We start from the raw sequence: 24,592 nt of genomic DNA, 5'->3' as shown, positions 1-24,592 counted from the left end.
GGGAACAGAACTATAACTAAGAGTGTTTGTGTCATGTCATTGCTTCAATTTATTTTGTGTCTAGATCTTTCTGGTTTTTTTCTGCTCTCTATTTTACTACTTTTTTATCAAGTCTCYGTAAATTTTAACATGAAAGATATTATTGGAAGCAAGAGATATTTGCATAAAAGCACACTGCAAAACTACAGGCATGTTATGTGCTTAGCAAAATAGAGCCGGTAGTCTGAGATGGAGCTGTGCTAGCACAGGTTGTCTATGTGGATGTTCTTAATGTGGGAGAAATTCTTCACTTCCACTTCTGCCAGCGTATGGTCTTGGAAAAATAGAACTGAGCACATAACGAGATTTACTTTGCCTAAATGGAAATCAACTTCTTGTACCTATGCCCTATTTGCCTTTATATTTGCCATGCTCAGGTTAGTGCAGTTTGGATTCCCTGGGATTTTCAGATTGAGTTTTGTCTGTGTGGTGGTGTTTTTTCTTAACTTACAAGTGCTTTCTCCTTTAGTGAGCGGTTGTACCTTTTTCTGTATTTTCCAAGCACGCAGAGCACATGTAACCACAGGAGCTCATCCATGTCTCTGACCAGACCTTTCTCATTTATTTACTGTCATGTTCCCCTTCTGTGGGAGAACCTCTCTGGCAACTGCAAACATTCCTGGTTAGGGAGGCCARTAACATATTCTGGTCAATTATGATTCATTTGTCAGCTATCCTTGGATATAGTTCAGTTTGGAAGGATGTTTGAGTAGGTTGTGTATCCTCAGGAGATGCACGCCTTCTTTTAGTTCTGTGCTCTCATATCTGCAATTGTTTATTGTGATGCTTAGCAGCTTGATCAGTTCTGTTCTCTTATTCAGAGGATCTTAGGCTGCTTTGTCACAGCTCTGAGATGACACCAGACAGCAGAAGAGATCAGGACACCTTGGGATAGAGAGTTCAAGGATGTAAAGAAAACTTAACTCCTCTAAGTTCAGTGCAAATGTTTAGTCTGTGACACTGGAATGGTTATCAAATAGGCAAATAGTTTTTGATTTCTCTTGAGGATATGGAGAAGTGTGGGATAGGCTGTCAGTATCARGGAACATTACTTAGTACTTTGTTTTAATTTGAAAAACATTCTCATTTGCAATCACTATAATATTTATGTCTGTGTCAACCTTCTAAAATCATTGATATAGGCACCTATTCAGTTTCTTCCAGCACAGTGGGTTAAATTAATTTTGGGAATAAAGGGTTTCTTGCATCTAACAAGATGATATGAAATACAGCTCTTAGTTTATTACATTATTAATGATATACCCTTAAATAGAATTGTTATCTTAACATAAAATTTAATTGCTTTGGGTAGCCTGCTTCTGCTCAGGTTTGAAAAGTCATATCTCCCTGAAATCTTTTCTAAATTCTGTCAATTAGGCTGGGGAGATAAATGTGCTAGTGGGCAGACTTATCAGATCTATCAGATTTTCTGCGTTTGTCAGCTTGTCCACCTGGTGCTGAGGAGGACATTGAGAAAAAAACAAAATGTTCTCATTAGTTGCATAGCTTTTGATGTAGGGAATAAGATTCTGAACAAGTAGCTAAYGCAGAGTAGTGAACTCTTTTCATATATAGCTTAATATTGGAACCTTGTCTCTYGAGAAACATGGAAAATCCTTTCATTATAGGGTTTAGTTCTCCTATAAAATGCTAAGATGAGAGGACTTGAGGCTTGTGCAGCAATGATTAAGACACGCTCTCACTCACATCACAGGTCTTCTGTTCTTGGGTATCACTAGCCTAACTAGCATGTCCCTTAGAGAAAGGGGTTAAAAAGTGCTCAGATTAATACAATACCTTCTGATTATATGGTTTCCCCTGTGCATTTTGAGAATATAAGACTCCCAAGAATTTACTAGCATCTTCTCCTATTCCCTGGAATTCTAGAGCTGAGTCCTCTAAGAAGAGGTCTCTACATGAAGGTGGCGCAGACCAAGTATGCTAGAGAAGCACAGAAGCCCTTCTGTGTGTGTCGGAGTTGCTGTGTTGCATCTATTAGAATCCTACAGTTATTGCACAAGATCCTYAACTGCTGCCTGATACCCTGGCAGAGATTTGATCAGAGATAACTGTACATTTCAAATGCAGTTAGTTGAAAAAAAGGGGGAAAAAAAAAGAAAAAAAGGAATCTCTGCAGTGGGCAATCTGGCAGAGGAGGTTCAAGTCATACATCTTTTTGATTTATAGTCTGCCTTCCTTGCTTATGTTCAGTGTTTGATTTACATAAAATATCTTGTTTTACTTAACCTACTGACCACCTTTATTGTTTTCTTCTGAGAAGAATTGTTGYACTTGGTGTTGGACCTTACTTAAATGACCTGCTCATCTGTTTTTCCTTGAAAGGGTTCCAAGTTCTGGCATCAGCTTCACATTACTGGCCATTGGAATACGTGGATGGAATTCATGAGTTTCGTGATTCAAATGGAGGTAGACACACGATTTGTTGACAATGGCAATAACATAAGTATTTGTGGCAGTTTGTAAGTAGTAAGGCAACAGGAGAAATTTAAAAAAGCATTAGTTCTTATCCAACAGCTGTTGAGACTTATTTTTGATGCTTTGGTAATGCTTGGATGTCCAGATGACATTACAGTTGAGTATATCTTTTTTTTTTTAAAATGTATAGCTTTCTTGGAAACTTTGAGGTGTCTGTGCATTGTTGGGATTGTATAGATAAATTGTTACTTTAAAATCATATTCCTGCGAGTTGATTTTTTCATTAACAAGCATAAATATACTCAGATCTTTGGCTGTGCCAATAGTTAAGATACATATTTTTTTTCCCTCAAAGTAGTTATATGCCCAAATTCTACATACACTTTTGAAAATTGTGCATAGTGTCCATAGAAAGAGAAGCACAAGCTGTTATGTAAATATTTATTGATCATTATTGCTCATTTATGTTTATTCTTGAATGATTACTTACAATCAACATTGTAGCAATAGTAAACAAAGTTTAAAAACTTTGCAAACCTATCTAAATCATGAGAGGCTTGGTGAGCTAAGATCCTCACTAATTTGAAAGGAAGTTGGTAATCAGGAGAGTCGTATTATTGTAAYTACAGCTAGTTATTACACATAAATTTATTACATTATAGGTGAGGAAAAATATTATAAAAAGCTAAAATCTCTCATTTCAAGTATTTTGAACGTAGACTTGGACTCTCATTTCCAGGAAAGAAAGGAATTTTCCAGGAAGGAAAGGAATGATAGAAATTCATAAAGAAATGGAATGAAATAGAAATAAGTCAGGGCRATACTCTATTCCTGTTAGAGTCTGATGGTAGCATTTCAGTTGACTTCAACAGAATTGTAATTTGGCCTACAAAAAAATTACTGTATGACTTCTTCAAAACCATGGTAAATAATTTTTCTTGCAGTGGACTGCACTTAGTTTCAGCTGGAGTAAAGCACTCCATCTAGCACTGTTTTGGAACTTTTTTAGAAACATGTTATCTTTAAATACTTGAAAAATGCATGAAACACAAAATACCACTATTAGAAAAAAATATAATTGCACAATTAAGGTTACAAAGAGTATTTTAAAAGAATATATTAAAATGGCGTTGTRCATGTGAAATTCCCAAGTCTTACTTCAGCATCGTGAAAGAGTTATGGCAGAATATACACAGCTGCTGATTCTACAAAAATTCTTACAGGAATAGGGCCGATTCCCTTCATCGATCCTCTTTGACTCCTCTTATGCCATTGTGTTAAATATATTTATAAAGGAGCCGATGACCTGAATGCTGAAAAATGGTTTGGAGGACCCTGTCTAACTACTGGCAGATGGTGCCAGTATCCAAGGTCTTTTTCTGCAGTGCAATTCTGACAATGTTGAATAGTGACTAATGCAGATGCTTAGTTCTCATTTGCTTATAGTTTGCCTTATACATGGGTATAATTACAAGAGAKGTTTTAAATGTCTGTCTGATACCCGACTTTGAAATACAAGAGAAGTTTTCTTTATTGTTGTAATCTGATGCTGACAGCAACTTTCTTGTTTTGATACCATTTTGATTACACAGCCCTTCTCTTATTGCTGGAGTCTTTCTTGATGTTTTTCCACTCATCATAATGTCATGCAATTATTTTCATTCCATATTTCTCCTCTTAAATCCTTGAAGCATCATAATCTGTCCGTCATGTTAATCCATTTTATTTGTTGAAGTCATTGYGTGTGAAGCCAGATTTATATCTCTCAATGCATTTGTGTGGCGAGAGTCGGTGTCAGCAAATTATTTTTTTGGTTATCTCAGCAGTAAAGCTGGTAGGAACAATAGAAGGGACACAATCAACATAAATACAATGAATTGAAAAAACAGAGACGTGATTATGTTTTTCATCTGACCTCTACTTTTCCATGCGTTTTTTGTCTTGAGGTTTTATGATACTTTTTTTTTTTCTGATACTGAGCATTTTTTTATTCTGTGATCTTAGCTTGGTCTAAATTCCCCATCCATCATTATGTCTCTATTTACTTTCATGGCCTTTGAATCAGATTCTKCAAAGATTTTTCTGCTGAGGATAAATAGCTCTATGATACAAGATACTCTTAAAATGCCAAAAATGATTCTGCCATCCCCCGCCCCCAATAATTTGAATYTCTAACAGTAATTCAGTGGTTCTTGAACACTGCAGTAGATAGAACAGTTCTAAACAAATGCCTTTAAGCTGAGGCTATCCTAGGTGMGYTTATGTTTTCCAGTTGTCCTTAGAYTTGAATTACTAACAGATTTTGTACCAGAATCTTTATWATAATTACATAAATTTATTACTGGTATAATTATGAGAGYCCTTCATTGAATGTAGTAGTCTTGTTTTAGAATTTTTCCTCTGCACTTCCTGTTGGAAAAGACAGGGTTTAATGATACTGTACCTRCTTAAATAGTATAGGTAAATGATTCAGTATTTACACCTCCACAAGTCCTAGATGAGAAGTGGTTGTATAAAGCTTTAAAGGCCATCTGTGGTATATTGAGAGATATGAACTGGTTAATTCATTACTGATTGTGTTTATTCATTGTTTTGCTGTTTTCTTTTGTTGTTCCACCCAGCTCTAAGAATCCACAACTTCACTGTGCTTCCTTCCCATAACTCTACCTTTGTATATACCAATGACTCTGCCTACTCTAACTTCTCTGCAACTGTAGGTGAGGATTTACACATTGTTTTTTGTTCCGCATTTGTCAAGCTTGGATGGTTCCTGTGCTTTGGATTCAAAGTTAAAACTGGGTTTTGGTTCAACTGATGATACTAAAATTCTGTTTGTGCTTACAGCGGCATAAATTAAGAAGTACTCCTGCAACATTACCTGAATTACTCTGAATTAGTTGGAACTATGTCTTCGTACTCAGCCTTCCATGGAAGGATGGGCACTAGAGGCTTTCTAAAACCTAAAATGTTTCTCTTAAGTTTAAATTAAATTGATATTTCATTGGGATATATAGGAACAAAAGGCTGACCTTTATCAAGGTTAAAAGGAAAAACCATTTCGCCAATTTATAGACCGTTTTAAGGGACTCATTAGGAAAGGCAAACRCAACCAATACTGCCAAGCCTGTAAGAGCTCTTCAATCATGACATCTTTGATTAACGTATAGCAAAAACAGACACAAATCTCATAGAGGTGTGCTCTTTTGATGACTTTTTAAAAATGTCAACATAAGCCAGGAGATAAAATGAAGAAGAGAAAATGACAATTCCCCAGGCAGAAACATAACAGATTGGAAACATTATAAATACACCAGCATAAGCTCAGAGTAATGTAATTTAAGTCATTAGGCCTGCTGTAGATTTATATAAGTGCAGTTGCGATCAGAATCTGACCTGTTGTCCACCTTAAAGTTGAGTATCAACTCGCATCTAGTTTGTGGAAAATCTGGCCTAAGGAGAAGGATGAAAATGTTACAACTGTCATTTAGGCTGCTCAGATRCTACCAGGTTTATATTAGAAGACTAAAACCACAGTTCTTAAACTCTCTAACTGTAAAAACATGTTGGCAAATGTGAASTCTATTAATAATTAACTTCAATTGACCTACTTCTTTTCAGTTCTCACTTATCTGGTTTATAGGTCATTTACATACTTCTCACATAATAAGCTAATTCAAAATGAACATTAAAGGTGTGACATCAATGGCAAAGGAAATGCTATAGAAACAAGAATGCATTTACCTTGTGGAGGTGATTCTGGCTCAGTTGATCTAGAATTTATGCTACTCTAAGAATTTAGGGTTTTTTTTTACTTCAGTCTGTAATACTTAAGCTCTCAATATTTTTAAAGAAACTAAAATTGATCTGTCAAAGAGAGAGATCTTAACTCCTTGCTCGAAGAGAAAGATAACTGAAAACTGTCCAGTATTTGTAGTGATATTGGGGATAAACTTTTTTAAGAGCAAACAATAGAAAAATCACAATCAGAAAGCACAAGACAATTACATGCTAGAAAAAGATTTTCCAAATGATAATGATGACTTACCAAAGCATATCTAAAAAGGACATCAGTGCCTCTTGAATACAGCCAGTCAAATGTATTTCACTGGTTTTTTTTAATGAAAATTGACCTTGGTCATTTTGAAGAGAAATGTGGAAAATACTGTGTGKGGGGGGGGKGGGGGTGGGGGGCAAAAACTCTATATTTTTTGAATGCAATGAAGAATTTTTTGACCATCTCTAATTCTTAACAGTAGGACAAATRTCTATATGAAATGTACTATAATCAGAATTCTGGAACGTGTCAATTTTATTCAAACTACTTTGAAATAATGAGGATTTTTTTGGCTGCCTTGTTCAGCTAAACAGTTTATTTAGTAAAGAAAAAGCTGGATGAGGGATGTTATGATTTTTAAAAATACAAAATGTATAAAAAATTTACAAACTTGAAATGAGAACTATAATCTGTACRGTTTTTTAAAGCAAACAGTCCCAACGTAGTTGGGCCAGATGAGCATATCAAGTGTATGAATGTTAAAACAATGTTTCTATTAAGTTTCAATTGATATATATGTTAAAAATTATTTTGGTTTTCCTTCTTTAGATATTATAGAAGGAATGGTGAACAGAGGAATTTACGTCACTGAAGAGAAAGGGGTTACCTTTCTCTTCTTTGGGAGCTACAAAAATTCTTGCATTAGTAATCCAGAAGTTTGCGGACCAGAAGGTCAGTCAGCTTGATCATTACTATTTGCTTTTATTATGCTGTTTAGCTATGTCATTAAATAATAGAGAATCATTGATTTCTTAGTGGAAACAAGCTCTCTAAAATTCTAACTTTTGACCCCTTATCTTTCGAGATAATTTAGTATTAATTGCTGAAAAATTAGTCTTTTCTAGCTACAATTTAAATTAGAACTGAAAACCAACTACTCAACAAAGAGGTAAGCCACCCTATAGCTTTCATATTTAGGACACTAGGTTTTGCAGTATGATGTCTTAGCAGRAATAGTAACATTATATGAAATAGCAATTATTGTGAGCTGCTGTAGTAAGAATTGTGCATTAACACTTTAAAAATGTAGAAAAAAAATCAGACGGTACACAGATACTACCTGAAAGTATTAAAAAGGTAATTGAGTATCCTACTGCGGGCGTATTTTCTTTTACATAACATATCTTTTAGCAGTTTTTCCATACCACTGGGAAATAAAAAACATAAGTACTACTACTTCTACAGCTACAGTATAACATAATCAGAATAAATTATTTTTATAGAGCCAGAGCTCTTGCAATACTTCACAAACAAGAACATTAAACCCATAAAACACTGAAATGTTCAACAGATAAACTGTGAAGAGACAAAATCATAAACAATGAAYACTAAATCACTGTAGCAATTTAAAAAATATCCCTCCTTCTGCCAAAAAAAGCACTCTTTTTCTAAGGAAAGTATCTTCCTTTTACATTATAGTCTTTTTAATTTTACATTTTAGGTTGAAGTCTAAATGGTCAGTATAGTCAACAACGGGTGCTACTTGTTAAGCACAAGCAAAGATGTTGTAAGAAAGTTTGAGTTTTGAAATATCTAAAGGTCATAAACTTCATTATTTTGGTACTCCAGGAACATTAGTTTCAACTGAGAGGAGCTACTCAGGAAGCAGTGGGTATTACTTTGTGCTGGGCATGTGACAGTGTGATGCAAACCCAAGGAATAAATATTTATTTAGTTTAAACTGTTAAGAGTGTTGTTGGTTCCAAAAATGTTGTCCTTGTTTATGTGATGATCTCTCCTCAAAAGAATTTCCACTCTGTGTTCTACAGCATTGGAATCTTTCAATTGCACTTTTGTTTTTATTTTCATTTAAAAATCCCCTCCCTTCCATCAGGAGTCACGTTTTCCTTTTTCTGGAAAACTCAAGACCAACAGGCCAAGTTTCCCTCTACCTCTGGRGGAAAAGTCATTTCCAGTGGTTTCAAAATCTGTTCAAATGAAGGGGAAGGCTCTGTGGAATTTTATACCCGTGGAAATGCAATGATGAAGTGGAAGGCAAGCTTTAGTCCACCAGGTAAAGTCAACTTCTCTTCATTTATCTGTTATTTGACTTTATTGTAGGGGGATATAATGTTAAGGACACAACTTCAGTAAAGAGAGGTTGACTTGGGGGAGAGGAAGAAAGCAGGGGAAAAGAGATGTAGTCCTGAGCTCCCTTGATGCAAGAAGAGAGAAATTGTGAATTGATGCCATTCTGTAAATATCCTTGGGCCTGTATTCCAGATGTTCCTTAAACAGAGTCCATATCACATCGAGATTAATGAGTGCTTACATAGAAGCAGCAGAGTGAGGAATACATATTAATCCCTAACAGCTCTCGGTATATTCTAAAACTGGATGTTTGTTGCTATCGGGCGTCCCAGATATAAATCTCATTTAATAAATATCTTGCTATGTGTTCAGTGGGTTGATAATTTAATTACCTGTTAAATATCAAGTTTTTTTATGCCTTGCATGGTATTAAGAAACATTTTTTTGAATGGAAAATATCTCCTTTATCTTGAATCTAAATTGTATACTGCTGGAAAGTGGTATTACCTGATGACTAGAAGAATTTCTTGGATTCTGATAAGGCCACTGGCAATCCTTAAATCTTCTCTTAATTAAATCACTTTTAAATTGGGAAAGTAGACTTTTTTCTTYATAGAACACAGTTTTACAATTGAATAAATCAGCTTAGAAATGTTATTTCAAGGTAAAAGCTTAAATAGTAAGATAATTCTAAATAAAAATGAATTTTTTTTATGTCTCTGAGCTCTAACAAACATACAACTTTGAGTTGATCTATTTGCCTGTTCTTGCAGTTTTTATGCAGTTCTTGCTGAATGAGTGAGTTTTGAGTTAGTATTGAAGAGACTTCAAATCTTGGCTAATAGTACAAGCACAATTGTAATTTATGCAACGTCAGTGAGCTCCAACAGAAGTTCAAACAAAAGCTAACAGGAATTCTGCTGAAGTATGGACTTTTCCATGCGTAGAAAGATTAATATGTGATACAAATGTTCCATAACTGTTAGCACTTTCAATACAGCTCTACGGCATTGCACAAGTTAGCAAAAAATGCAGYAAATAGGAAAGAATCTAAATGGAATTGATTCATGGATTTTGCTGTGCCTATCAATATTTTGCAGGTCCTTATTGGACACACATTCTCTTCACTTGGAAATCAAGAGAAGGACTGAAAGTCTATGTGAAYGGGACCCTAAACACAACCGATCCAAGTGGGAAAGTTTTCTATGACTATGGAGACCCCAGTGCCAATCTACTGACTGGGACAGAGGGGGATCACGCCAAGCGCTATGTGAATGGGGCATTTGATGAATTCATCATATGGGAAAGGGCCCTCACTGCCAATGAAGTTGAGCAGTACTTTACAGCTGCTATAGGTGAGCATTTGWACTGTTGTTGTAAGCTCTCTTCTGTGAAGATGAAGTGCGTTATAAACGTGAAACAATTGAGATGTTAATGAAGATGTCAGATTTACAAGACATTGGCCAGTAAACTCCGTCAGCCATTCTACAGATTCTTGTTATAAACCTTTCACTGCAAGTGAGACTGTTGCAATAAAACACTTGAGTGTAAATAGCAATTAGAAAAGATCCATTTCTGAACTAAAGCTTTGGAGCACCTTGACCATTTGGCTTCACTGGTAGTTTCACTGCTTTGTTCTATGTTTACTAGGCTTTTGAGACCCAAAGCCGTTAAATCCATCACTCTTGTTTTATCACTCTTGTCCTTTATGTACATGGGAAACAGCTTCCCAACAGAACCTCTGAGTAACTCAGCATTTTTGATGAAACCATTGAAATAAGAATGCACACACTTGACTTTCAGGTTTGATTGCAACAATCCAGTATATTTACTGGAAATAAATCAGTATATCCCCTGAAGAAAACCTCCAGCTGGGAGCTACCTATTTGCTTTACAACACGGATCATTGTAGTCGTCTTCAAAAAAATTTTGCCATTTAAAAAGTGGTTCTTAGKTCTTCAGGCATCCTAGTTCAAAGAGTATTCATTCAATACTAGAAATAGTGTTCAGTGCTTAACACTGAAATAATATCAAGTTTTCAGTGGAAATCTAAAATAARTGTCTAGATTCTTAATTTAAAATTATTTTTTCTAAATTAAATTAAATTTAAAATTAARTTAAGAATTTAATTTTAATTTAAAATTAAGCTCAATGTATGTTTTCTGAAGGTTTCAAGTTAGAATATAAAGTGATTCCAGGTATATTATTTCTGTAAAGTTTATCAACTTTAAGCCAATATATTAAGTGCTCTGTTTTGGATCATTAGCTTAGAGTTAAGAATACTAATTCTTGTTCTTTCTCTCATGCTGTGGACTGTTCAGATTTTTGTTAATTTCCACCTTAGCAGATATRATTGGGATTGTCTTGGGAAGCACAGAATATTAGTAGTAATCAACATAGTAAATCAGTTATACTTGGTATTTATTTATTGCCCTCGGAGGACTGAAAGCAGGGATGAATCTGGACTGCTGTGGTTTGACATACGAAACTTAACAGAAGAGGTTGTTTTTAATAGAATGCATGATTATATTCCTTTTGGATCCGTGATAAAAGTAAGAGACCAATGTATGTGACTACTGATTGAATTTGCCCAGGAGTCTGGTATTTCAGCACATATAAATTCTCAGGAAGACATAGATTAGAAGAAAATTTTATTTTGCTATCACAAATGACCCATAAATCCCTGTGCACAGAGAGGAATCAATATATTTAAAAAGGAGCAGCTGGAAACCCTCCAAAATCGAGTTTATTCCTTTTTTTGTCTTGACAAATCATTCATGACATACTCATATGGTAATTTCCAGTGGATATAGTGCTAGTGGGTGACATTTATTAGTAAAGTTAGATTGATTAACGACAACCTCACTGTTGCTTGAAATCAGCACAAATACCTACTATAGACATTATCTATAATATGTAGAAACTACTGGTGGAGCCTCTATTTTGCCTCTGAGTCAAATTTTCAAAAGTGCCCTTAGACTATTTATTCTTCATAAAGCACAGGGGATTTAGACAAGGTTGCCCTAAATAGCTGATACCAAAAGGGCCTGTGATAGAACAAGAGAATGAAGTTGAACGTCAATTATTTAACTATATAGTTGTTCCTTTTTAATGGAAGGACTTGCCATGAATTGCAAATAACATTTAATTTTTTGTTTGCAAGAAAAGGTTTTAACTGTTTAAAATCTGCAAAACTCAACTGTGTAAAGACAAGGAAATAAAATTGAGCAGCTTCGGTACTGGAAATAAGTAAAATACAAACAACGAGTTTGATACTATCAGTTAGAATTCCTCCAACTTGTATTGGGAATATGCTTTTAGTAAACTTTGTCCTGTATGTGTGCACTTCTTGTATGCATATGTTAAAACAGCCTTTATTTTTCTCAGGTGTGCAAGTTGTGCTCTCTTCAGCAGTTCCATGGTCTGTGATGACAACCACTGCAAGTCCTGTGGTAGGGAAATCCTCATAACTCCTTTTTGTAATATCAGCATGTGTATATATTACAAAGTTACAGATAATCTGCAGTTAATGGCATTTTTTGTTAATGCCATTTTGTTCATTTTAGTTTTTGTTAATGGCATTTATTTTACCTTCCTGATTATAAGTTTCTTCAGATATGCATAGTGAATGTTTTCAGTCACTAAGTGAACTATGATGAGTGAACTATGCAATTGCTAACAAACAGTAGAATTGACCTAGGGAAGATGCAAGCAATTTGMTGTAAAATAAAAGTCTGTTTTCCATTTCCAAAAGGAAACTGGCAAACTGACACTGGAAATGGACACTGACAAATTTCAGTGTCTCCTGCAAATATGGGAGGATGTTCAAAATTGTTATTTTTTTCTAAATTCTTTTGAAATKAGATAAACTAGTTATCAAAATAACGGAACTATTTTCATCCCTTTAGAAAATCTTAAATGAAAGAGATAAAAATTTATATGAAAATGTGCAGTCTATGTATAATTAGTCACCCCATGTGCAGTTAGCTGTTCCAATTTCTTTTCACTGGTTTAGTATCTGCAGTGTCAACGTTGCATCAGTTGTTATCTTGTTTCAGGAAGCCACGGCAGATATGACCTCAGTTTCTGATGAAAGAAGACATGTGTCTGATTCTGATAACCCGATCTATTCATTTTTTTCCCTTGCTTGGTTTACTTAGTCACTTCTCCACCTTCTTAGTGGTCATACTAGGCTGTGTTCTATTCAATGAGAAGATAATTGCATTAGGAACCTATTTTATTTTTTCACTTTATAGACAGAGAACCACTTAGGACAAGTGTTGAAATTGCATTTTTTGACAATGCTATGGTGTCTCTTAGAAAATTCAAAACTGTCATTTACCTCCCTTGTGACTAAAACCATAAATAACAACTGCCTTAAATTCTGATGAGATTTCTCTCTCATGCAGCTGTCTACAAATGCCTATCATCCCATCATAACTAACCTGACTGAGGAAAGAAGGAAGTTCCATTTCCCAGATATTATGATGAACTACCTAGGAAACATATCATTCAACTTGCCCAACAAATCCTTGTCAGAAAACACTGCTCTTCACCTGAGTGAGGTACTTCTTTCACATCTGTGTGTGAAGTCAGGTGAACCAGAAGCTGAAACCTGGATTGCAGACTTGAAAGCTATTGCTGATTGCAAAATGTACATGTGAAAAAAATAGCTATTTTAATAAGCATCAGAATGTGAGCTTCAACCATAAGAAATAGTTTAAGTGTCTGGGGATATTTTTTAATGCTTAAATTCCAAAGAGCAAATTAGTTTAAGTCTCACAGTGGGGAGTTATCAATATGTTATCATTAACTGCTGTCTACACAACTTTTTCCTAGTGTTTCTCGCTCCTGTAGCGAACACAGGCTGAGCTGTGTCTGTCCRAAAGTTTTCTCCTTGTGCAAAGTCCTGCATTCTGCTTGCTGGACTCTGGAGAGGCTGAGGTCCAGGCTCTGAATTGGTAGCCTGGGTGGGAGGGACTGTTGGTCACATTAGGGTCTGTACATTTTGTGTGTTAAGGCTCTTGTCTTATGCTGTGTTGCAATTGCAGCAGGTACTGCTGTGCGAGACTTATTGCAAATCTGCACTGAGTTTGGCTCAATGAGAGATCAGGTGCAAAGTTTAACCATTAAAACATAAAAATTAGACATTAAAATTAAACATTAAAACATTAAAATTAAAACAAAGTTTAATTCATTTTTTCAAGTAAAAGAAGAAAAAAGATTTCTGTAGTCCTCTGCACTGAGGACAAGGGGACACTTTGTACTAATATGAAGTCAGCCTTGTGTGAAGTGATAAGAAGCTAATTCCCTGTTTTCAGCAGGCTAGGAAGATGTAATCACAGTTATCAGCTCTGGCCTCACCAGCAATGTTTCTTYAAGCATGTGGGTAATACACATGTGACAAAGACTATTAGACAAGCACTGTGGATAAGTGCTTTGGAAAGATACACAGGCATCAATTGCTAGATTATATTCAAAGCTTAGCATATGCAAAATCTAAAGCTTGAATTTTATGGATCAGTTTAATATGGAGGAAAAAATCCTTCTAAAGAGCTTTAAGATGTCACTTCCTTTATTCCAATGAAAACTGCGTGGAAGATCCCATTTGAAAATGGTGCATCATCCTTTCAGACACCATTCCCATTTCCCACATGGCTGCAGTTCCCATTTTGCTGCTCACTGGTGCTATCTGATGCTGCTTTGTGTGGCAGGAAAGCGATGCGCAGACAGAAACGGGGGACATGCTTATCTTTAGCAGGGCTATTTTGGGAAATAAACACCAGAGTCCTGATCATGCAAACGGCTGCGTCTGTATGCCTGATTGATGGCTTGGCTTTGTATTGTCTGCAGCTAATTCTCTGAAAGGCAGGAACCAAGTGTGTGCGCCTGTTCCTCTCGTTATCTCTGTCCTGGTTGTCAGATGCCTCACAATACAACAAAAAACTTGATTTTAAATGCTGTGCAATCAACTCTTTCATTACTGGCATGCATTTATAGTGAATTGCTTCTGAAAAAACCTTAGTTATATTTTCTGCTATAATCCTGTTTTGCTCAGTAGGTCTTGTTCACTATTACCCATCCTTTCCTAGTGGTCAATGCATCTTCCTAGGGGGAATTCTGAAGACATTCTGTATCTTGGAAAGAGATCCTTAAAGACCCTCYTTCTCAGGTTTAGCATAACCTTTGTGCCTGGTAGAAATGCACCTGGAAATGGGCAGCATGGACCCTGCAGTCCCTAAGGAGAAAGCTTCAGTGCAGCCCCATATGTTAYGGCTTGCAAAAATGTCCCTGGAAAGCACCGTGGCTGCTGCATTTCTCACTGAGACTTCCCTGTATCTATGGTGATGCTTTTAAGACACCTTTGAAAGACGGACATTTCAGCCAGGGAGAGCAGTTCCACTTGYAAGACTCGAGCTCATATTTTGGCCTGAACAGTTTGAGAGAATTATGTGTCTTGCCTCCCCCTGGTAGTAGTCTTATTATTCTTTAGGGAGGCAATGGAGCAACTTGACTTTTCACCCTCTAGCTGCTGTGTGGTTTGGGTGACAGGCACTTTCCATGCTCCAGTTTCCCTTCCTAATCGTCGTCTTCAGCAAGACTTCTTAGGACAGGGTCTGTATTGTGCTGAGTGCTTGAACAGTGCCCACAGTGAAGGATCCTGACCTCAAAAACAGCCTAATGCAAAAGTTACGTAGATCATCACATTGAAATGGTGCCCAGACACATACCTGGTGCTGTAGCAACTTAATGTTAGTGTTGCGTGAGATTCAATAGCTTGACTTKCTCTTTGTTCCGATGTTCTCCTCTTAGCTGTACTGTAACCACTGAATTTTTGGGAACCTCACAGGAATGTTTATTAAACAAGCTATTACTTTAAAATGTCACTATATGAAATATGATGAGAGAGCTGGCAGGTAGGGAATGAATTTTTGTGACTTGCATGAGAAGAGGTCTGTCATCTGAAAATTTGTATAAGGAAACCCTATAAGGAAAGATCTGTTTTATGTGCTTACTTGAAGATGTAGCTGGTGAATAAGTAATCAAATAATACAGTCTTATTTATCTTCCAGGCTTTTTTAAATGTTGTTGGAGATTTTCTTTCATTGCCCGTCTGGACTGATAAATCAAAGGTAAGAAAAATAGCTTAGGTTTTAAGGTTATTTCAGGTGCATATTATCTTATGGATGGTAATGACATTGGTTGCCTCTGTTATACATCATGTCAGAACTGCTTGATAGTGTGACTCGTTTGTTATCTTCCCATAGGTTGCTTTCATATTTTAATTAAAATTCCATAGGCAAAGATCATTCTTCTGTACTGTTTTTGAGACTTAAAATAAGGGATCTTCTGTGATTTTTAAACTAAATATAGGATTTTATGAATTTGAGAAACACTAGATATTTTTATTTTTTAATTTGTTTTGAAGATTCACTTTTTTTGCCCATGTATGAAACAYACAGCAGTGCTTACTTGCTTTAGAGGACTTAAAACTTTGAAAGGAGGAAGAGGCTTTTATCACTTTCTAGTTTCTTATCTGTCCTTTTAGAATGCRAAGAAAACCAGCAAGAACAATTCAGGAATTTTCTGAGATCTTCTGAAGTTTGAATGCACTTTGAGAATGGACAAATCTTGTAATGAGAGAAAGGCTAAAATAAATTAAGTTCTTTTCAAAGCCTTTTAGGATTTAGTGACAGACAGATATCTGGTTTTAAGTTCTTGGCCTAGAATCTGTGAGAATTTTTCATGCAAATAATTATTCAAACAGATGTTTCTGTTAAACCGTGCATTCACTCAGATCATTATGCATCAGGTTTCAGCCTGAACCGTTTGCTTTCTAGCAGGTGTAAATAAACTTTCAATATGCCTTTATGCCAGGGAACAGCGACATGTGTTAATAAAAATGAAATGAATGTCAAACTATAGTATGTATAAATTTATGTTTTGATGGATATTTGACACTAGTCTAGGATCAGAGTGGCGTGAGGTTTTTTTGGTCTTTATGAATTGTTAAAATCTACTCATTTCTTGGCCTCCTTGTGCTCAATCCTGAATATATTTGCCAAATGATGAGCACAGCAAAGAATCATATTGTGCAATAATTTTATGACATTGGGCTCTGTGCGGCATCAATTCACGTATTGTTTTATTCACAATGTCAAGTTTGTGGAGAGACGTATCTTACAGGGCCGTTGAATGATGACTCGGGTAGGACTTTACCATGGCACCTTGTCATTTTGTGCTTTGAACSGGAGTTTCTTTTGTTATAGAGCCTTCTTTTTTCCCCACTCCCCCCCAGACTGCTCCTGTATTTGGAGGTTTAGTTGAGACTGTTGACTGTGTGATGGTGCACGTGGCTCGCCACCTAGAAGAGTCCTCGTTGCCTGTAACCATTGAGGGCACATCACCCGTGGCAGGTAGGACTTACCAGAAATGTTGTCTCTCCTTCTGGACTGGAGTATGTCTGGGTATCATAGACCCTTTCATGCTTGTAGCCCCTCTTTCTCAAYGTAGAGGAAATCAAAATAGGGCATTTTTCTCTTTTAAGTGCAAAGTATTGCATCAGTTACAGAAAGGTTACTGTAYAGTTGGTCTGGAGTTATTCATCTCTGACAGCATCATCAGCTTCCTGGAGTTGATTTGGGGAAGTGTTCAGAGTAGGAATTCTAGGAAATTAGTCCAATAGGATGCAAGCAGTTAAAGTGCTGCCTAAAGCTCTTGTGTGGTGTTTTGAAGTTGCAAAGCTTTCATCTCAGGACAGGAATTGGCAAATAATAGGACAAGTTTATATGTGTTAGGAGGACTTCCCCTCCACATCCCACCCCCGACTGCTTTCCTGTACCCTTGTTGCTCCCCAATTTCATCCATATCTTCGGATGATACAGGTAGTGCAAGTGACTGGTCTTTTCTGGCATTTTGTTCTGCCTCATCAGGTGCTATGCAAACAGGCAAATAACCTGAGGAGTTATTAGTGCCATGATTGAGCACACAACAACAATATATATTTTTATATATATTTTATATATATATACATATAGACAGTTTTATACTTGTGAGTTTCAATCAATTTTCTGCAAACACCTGAGGCTTTAAAGTCAGAACCKGCAATAGCTACTGGAAGAGTTGATTCTAGTCATATAGTCAAATAAGGTTTAATGGTTATTGATTTTTCCAACTTTTTTCTTTTTTGGGGGGGTTATCACACAGATTACTCCTTGGCAAAAATGTATCCTCCGTCTCTGAATTTGTYCCACTATCGCTTTCCATCCAAAGGCCAGAGTTACATTTCCATACCCAGTGAAGCTTTCCATAAAGCAGGTAAGGAAAAAAGCTAATGAGAGGTGCAGAATTGTAAATGGGGCATCCAGAAATAGTTCTACTTCTGGTTTRCCTTATTTTTATAGTAACTGACTTGATCCCTGTCTATTATGTTGGCTTAAAAATGCAACAATTTTCCTATCATATTAGTGAATGGTTAATGCAATATTCTAACATGCAGTATTGTTGCAATAATGCAAGTGATGCTCCAGATGTTCTCACCATGCAATCTTTTTTCTTAATACCGATTTTTTTTTTATCCTTGGTATTTTTAAATGATCCAGCTCACAAAACTCAAACATGGACAACCMGCTAGTTTGCTGTCTGCCTGCTGCATGATTTTCAAGTTCTCCAGCATCTGAGTGATTCAGATTTTAAGTGCCAAACACACAGATGTTCTTTATTTTTCCCTTTTCTGGGTTTCTGAATGCTGAYTGTTTAAGCTGAAATTATAAATGTTTAAGTTAGTCCAATTGTACAGTGCTAAATCGTGGCCTAAAGATTACACTTACTTAGAAAAGAGCTTTAGCTGTTTTCTATCACTCCAGAAGAGATAAACGTGTCTCAATGTGAGAATTTACAGAAATCAAGGCTCTTAATTAGCAGGTAGTTTAGAGTCTAGGAGAGAACTGTCTCTTGGACCTGCTGCTCCAAGGAATAACCTCTGTTGCCTTTTTTTTTGCAGCCTGGATAACCATTGTTGGCCTGCTTTACCATAACATGCACTATTTCTTTCACAATATTGACCCTATGGATACCAAGTAAGTATCCTGGAACTCTCATGCTGCTTATATTTTATTGCCCTAGTGATATAACTTTATAACAGTCATGACTTTAACAACTGTAAATATGTTATGTGCCATAATCCTGATTCTGCAACGCTAAGGACATTTAGTCATTAACTAGAGAGAGATTAAGACTTACATTAGATGTTTTATTTTATGCTGCTGTAAAACCAATCCCCATAGCAACCTACTCATCTATCGTTGTCACTACTTCCATTCACCGGATTGGATATTGGAATTTTGTGATTCTATCTAATCTTTGTCTCATAAGACCCAAATTATATCTTTTCCCCTGACATGCATAAAGATAATGTTTGCACTTGAGTGAAACAAGAAAACACAACCTCTCTCTTAAGAAAGACTTTGAATCCTAATCCTATAAGCCTATAAGATAATTTTACAACAATAAACCATGCAATACTTCAAAGACCTTTTGCTTTATATGCTGTTACCCATGAAATCATTAGCAGATAAGATAAAGGAAGAGCTCCATACCTCTCAGCAAGATGGTTCCCCAGGGAATTTTGCAAGGTCATTTATGTAAATCATTACACTTTTATTTTAAGATAGTATTAATTTATCTTTTTATTTAATCTCTGCTACATGATATAGATTATGTTACATTGATTGTTAGTCTTACCTAGTCTGTGTTTTTTTGTTGTGTTGTGTGTGAGAGCAGAAAAAAAGGACAGAGCACCTTAGGTCCCCTGTATTTTAGGGATTGCCTTGCATAAAGCTATACAGAAAGGAAGGTCATGATTACCTTGGAATATACTTATGAACTCCAGATGATGCCTGGCTTGTGACCAATCTGATCGTGCTAAGTTAATGATAAAAYTTTAAAAAAATCATTTTTACATCAAGTAGAAAATTGTACTCTTTTGTACTCTATCTCAAAAGGTGGCTGTTAGCAGGTGCATGTAAAGGGATCCTATCATTAGTGTGCAGTATTTCTTTTACAGATAGCAATAAATAGATGCTATTTATTTGACAGATGCTAAAATTGGACAGCTTATGTTTTTCAAGCAGAATGATCACTGCAATTTATGAAATAAAAATAATAATTTCAATTTCTTCTTGAGAAMAAGAAAATTAGTAGGGTCTTGACATAAGTCAAAGCTTAACAAAGATAAACCCAGCAGTAGGCTAATGGGTGAAGAACCTGCATCTCAGAACACGTGTTCCAATGTGTCGCCTTAGAGCTATAAGTTGTTGGGCTCGGAGCTGGGGAACAAACACACTTACGTTACCTTGGTGGATATTCAGTAATTCAATAATTTTGTGGATGTATCCCTCTTCCACGAAACTRTATGGATTTGCAGTCTTTGTATTTGAGAATGAAGGAACCGGTCCTCTTGCATAGCTAAAGAAAACGCACAAAGACCAGAGTAAAAATGGCTTGTATATTTCTGTCCAGATGATTAAAATTATTTGAATTGTTTGCAGTATATGTAGCATTACAGAACCGTGTCTAGATGCAGATCTGTCCAAAGTGTGTTCTAATAATATGCGGAATGCTGGTTTGGCGGTTTTCCTTTCTTGAATCAAACCCTAGGTATCTGAAAAATGTTTTAAAAATAAGTATGCATTGTCTTTCCTGCTTGGTTTTGTTGACTGTCATCTGTTTTGTTTGTTTCACCTAGAATGGCAATGTTTTCCAAGCTAGGAGGAAGCTTTTAGGCTCCTTCTAGCTTTGGACCACTTGAGCACCTGTAATTTGAAGCCTGCCCATTTTTAGGCATRAAAAGTCATTTTCTTGTGGTTAGAAACAACCTGTTGGAACTTCCATGCTGTAGCATCAGATGAGTTTTCTATTTTCAGGCTGTTTAACCACCACCCTCCAACAAGGAATTAAGTTGTGTGTGTTGATTCCTTAAAAAAATAAACAAAAAGGCTTTGAGTCCAAATCTGCTCCTAGTCATTTGTAATGATCTAACTACAGGGAATAAGATCCAATGCCATGTGAATCCAGGCGCATAACTGTAACTGTGCCACGGCGAGGAAAGTCTGATGTTGGCAATCAGGGAACATAGAAATACCATTTCCTGTATGTGCTGAAGTTCTTTATGTGTATCCCTATTCACCTAGATTTTTTAAGTTAAAAGAGCGGATAATGAGCAAGGAAAAAAAATGCCTCAGCTTAATCTTTGCAGGAACAATATCAAAAGGCTGGGTACTGAGCATGASGTTCGCATAAGCCCTTCTCTACTTTTCATATGAAAGTAGCAAATTCTGCCCTCTGAATAAATTCAATTTACATTGTGGTTACTGGCTGCAGAAGCAATACAAGAACTGGAGAAAGGCAAAGGACTGGTGGTTGAGTTGTGCAAAATAAGTTCTGCTTTATTTGACCTCACTGAGCAGTTGAATGAAGTTATTTTAATGCCTGACATGATATTTTTTCTGTCAATGAAAGAAAAACAAGAAACCATTGTAACAGGCTGCAGACGTAAATAAGACTTTCAGTGCACTTTTTGAATTGGCCCTTTCCAGTAGATTGCTATGTTTAGAAACACACAACGATGCTTATTTCACCATGGCTTATATTAGCAATTGTAAATACCATCCATTCACATACCTGGTTAAGAGGTAGATGACAGAAAACACTTTTTTCATGCATAGTCTATCACTAATAGTTTAAAATAAAAAAAAATTTACAGCCAAAGACATAAATTAAGTGCTCTTTATTGCTYCTTTCATCTATTGTTTCTCTCTGTCCAAGGATTCCTGAAGCTGCTGCCTACAAAGGCTATATGATCTCAGCAACCAGTTACCTTATATCCCTGAAGGTGGAACCTCCACCTGTGTTGTCTCTCAATCTCTCAGGATCTCCTCTGATTACCATCCACCTCACCCATAAATTGGTAAGTGAAACAGAATTTTTCAGCTTAGGCTGAAAATCAGGGCTGTTCAAAACTCCAGTCTCTGTGATGGCTTTTTGGTATTTCTCTTGTAAATTTTGTGGGTGTTTTTAGTAGCAATTCAGACAACATTTGTGCCTGCCATGTTACATTTCTCCAGCTATTGCGTTTYAAGGATTTTTGTTCCTATCATGGCAAAAGGGTGATTAATGCATGTGTTGAGAAAAGAAGGTAAAGTGACAAGCAGAGCTTTAGGCCCTTCTGAATGTATCCTTCTATGGATGTGTTTGTGCAATGTACGGAAGCTTTGGTATGAACCACCAAGGAATAGTTGGCTGTAACCTCTCCTCTCACCTCTAACAGCGCCCCTCCAATCTGTTCCTTTACACAACTGTAGATTTTAAATTACTCCCCAGGCTTCAGTGGAACTATTTTTTGCACAATTTACTTTTGCATTTACTTAGGTGTCGCATAAATCAGCAAGTGACTGCATATCTCTGAAACTGCTGATACGATAGCAGCACCAAGCCCTTCGCATCCTGCTACATAGTCTTCCAATCTATTAAGTGGTCTCGTTGTGTTCAGCATGATTGCTCATGAAATAAAGGTAGAATTTRAAATATACAAGAAACTCTGGCTGCAAGATGACTGTGTTCAAGTATGTGCTTTGTTTTACAGGCTAATGGTGAAGCCATTTGCATAACCTTATGATTGACTATAATGGCTAAAGCAGGATTATAAAATCTGTCTCAGAAAAATGTTTCATCCATTACAATACAACTTACTTTCATGCAATAATGAGAGAAACATTTCAAGTGGATACCGTTGGCATTCTCAGAGCTGCCTGTTTTGTTCCACATAATGTTCTCAGCTTAACAGAGAACAGGATAACAACAAAAGCTCAAAGGGAATAAATAACAAGTTCAGAAAAAATAGTTTTTCCTTCAGAAAAATACAGGGATATTAGGATATGGTTACAAAGAATAAGACTCTGAAGTAAATACTACATTTTGAATCAGGACTAAGGAAGCATTTATCATTCCATGGCCTAAACGACTGCAAGTTAAATCTTCTTAGGCAATGATTTTGCAGGTTTCTCTGCAGCTGTGTTTGCGTATCTGAGCTAATTTTTGGAAGCTGGTTACTTATTCTTCTGAGCTGATGATATTTTTTTTTCTATTTGAAAGCAAGAATTTTAACATGAGGCAATATACACTGAGACTAAACTAATGCCTTGATACCCTATGTAAGAACACAGGAATATAGGAATACTTGTGCTAATTTTTCCTGCTGTAGGCAGCATTATGGGACCATGGGCACTGAGCACATGGAGATTKAAGCCTGTCCTAGGGGACAGTGTCCCCTGTCCCTTGTGCTAGTGCTGAGCCTGCRCCAGGCTTGCTGAGAAGTTGCCTCTGTTCATGCACGTGCTGCTAATTTTGGGTGAGCAATCCAGTTTAGAGTGACTGGACTATAGATACATCTTCAGAGGGGACATGGGCAATTTCACCTTTTCCAGCCTCAAAGCTATTTTCTCTGCTCCTCTTAAGGACCACAGCTAGAGCTTGGGGAGGACCATTTCCCCTTTACCTCCAGCACAGCTGCTGAAAAAAGACAGAGGGATGTTCTAACATCCTGAATGTGCACCCAAGAAAACACATGGTACAAGAGATAGATGCAGATGCTCGCATTTTATGTGCTGCAGACACATTGCAGATATTATTTGTTCTGCACAGGCTGCAGACTGTGAAGCTGGGTAGGTTATCAGTGCCTTGCACAACGTTCAGATTCACTGCTGGATTCTCATAGGACCAATATTGCGAGAAGATAGCTGATAGAAAATTTTCTCTACAAGGTTTTCTTGATGGAAAATAGTTTTCTGCCATAAAATACTTCAGTCAAAACTACCCTTACAGATATTTCATGGGGTAGAAATATTGCGTGGTCAGTTTTGATAAAGATTCCCTTTGGATGTGCAGTTAGGATATCCATGATTTAATTATGTTTCTATTTTCTGTTATGTGATTTCTGAAGCCACTTTTCTGGTCACTATTTTTCTACTTGGGAAAATAATAACAGCTTCTACTTAGGAAAATATTAACAGTAAAACTAAAGTTACTAGTAAAACTGTTATCTTGAAGTCTTTGCAAGGACTTCAAGGATTTAAAATTAACTTCTTTCTCTAATAATGCAAGATAATTAAGAATCTTACTGTTTGTGTCTTTTATCCACTTTCCTCTATCCACAGTGTCCACTTTTAAACAATTACAACACAGGAATTTTTAATTTTTCCTCTTGAATATAGATAGTGTCTACTGGGGATTGTTATGAGGGTTTTTTTCTTGGGGCTTCATACATGCTATATTAGAGTGTTTAAGGGTCTTTTTAATGAGAATTCCATTTCTCCTGCTACCTATAGGAGATCAAAGAGTTTAGTGACCCTGCAAACCTATATCAGATCTATTCTAGTCACTCTGTTGGGCTGTTTTAGTGTTATTCAGGTTCTAAATATCTTTAAGCGTTTTATACAGTTCTGCTAGTCAACATACACCTAAACGGAGAACGGGCAGAGCTTGCTATATACATATATATTTTCTTTCTACAGAATCTCTCGGAAACTCTTAGACACAGGCTGTCCTGCCAGGAAATATCATTTGTTGATGGTATCAGCTTTGACAGCTAGCACTGCCTGTAATTGCACCATATTTTCAGTGTGAACTTGGATTTCCCCTCTAAACTTAGCAGCAAAGCCTGATAGGCCTGCTGATTTGGCATGATTATAGTATGTCATGGGCAATGYGACTCTTCAGAGGCTCAAAAATTCCACCCTATCAAGGTTAATAGAAATAAGTGAAATGGTAACAGCATCAACAGCTAAAACCAACACTCTAAAATTCTTTTAATATGTTACAGATGTATTCTTTCAAACTATTTCTTTATGATACATTGCAGTATTTATTCTAATATAACCATTTCTATTTATCAACAAAACTGCCTCTAACCTGTAAGATAAAAATGTGATTTTACACAATAATACCATGTGATAGTATAATGCTGTATTTAAAGTA

General features: G+C 36.3%; 1 protein-coding gene across 2 annotated transcripts in view; it reads left to right on the top strand.

Moving 5' to 3' along the window:
• Positions 1 to 24,592, top strand: part of ADGRD1 (adhesion G protein-coupled receptor D1) — a 118,941-nt gene that overhangs the window by 1,796 nt on the left and 92,553 nt on the right. Inside the window, exons 3-14 of one of the 2 annotated variants that reach the window (XM_026037815.1) lie at positions 2,383 to 2,466; positions 5,097 to 5,192; positions 7,079 to 7,201; positions 8,364 to 8,543; positions 9,661 to 9,915; positions 11,948 to 12,012; positions 12,970 to 13,125; positions 15,634 to 15,693; positions 16,860 to 16,977; positions 17,768 to 17,878; positions 18,564 to 18,639; positions 21,386 to 21,527. In XM_026037815.1, coding sequence (XP_025893600.1) covers positions 2,383 to 2,466; positions 5,097 to 5,192; positions 7,079 to 7,201; positions 8,364 to 8,543; positions 9,661 to 9,915; positions 11,948 to 12,012; positions 12,970 to 13,125; positions 15,634 to 15,693; positions 16,860 to 16,977; positions 17,768 to 17,878; positions 18,564 to 18,639; positions 21,386 to 21,527 — 1,466 coding nt within the window. The remainder of the gene's footprint in view (positions 1 to 2,382; positions 2,467 to 5,096; positions 5,193 to 7,078; positions 7,202 to 8,363; positions 8,544 to 9,660; positions 9,916 to 11,947; positions 12,013 to 12,969; positions 13,126 to 15,633; positions 15,694 to 16,859; positions 16,978 to 17,767; positions 17,879 to 18,563; positions 18,640 to 21,385; positions 21,528 to 24,592) is intronic. The other variant, XM_026037816.1, reaches the window with a different exon arrangement.

Source organism: Nothoprocta perdicaria, unplaced genomic scaffold (genome assembly GCF_003342845.1).
Source record: "Nothoprocta perdicaria isolate Ctin4 unplaced genomic scaffold, notPer1 scaffold_2, whole genome shotgun sequence".
Classification (NCBI taxonomy): Eukaryota; Metazoa; Chordata; class Aves; order Tinamiformes; family Tinamidae; genus Nothoprocta; species Nothoprocta perdicaria.
The sequence above is the reverse complement of the archived record's forward strand: the minus strand, read 5'-3'. Positions and strand labels throughout refer to the sequence as shown.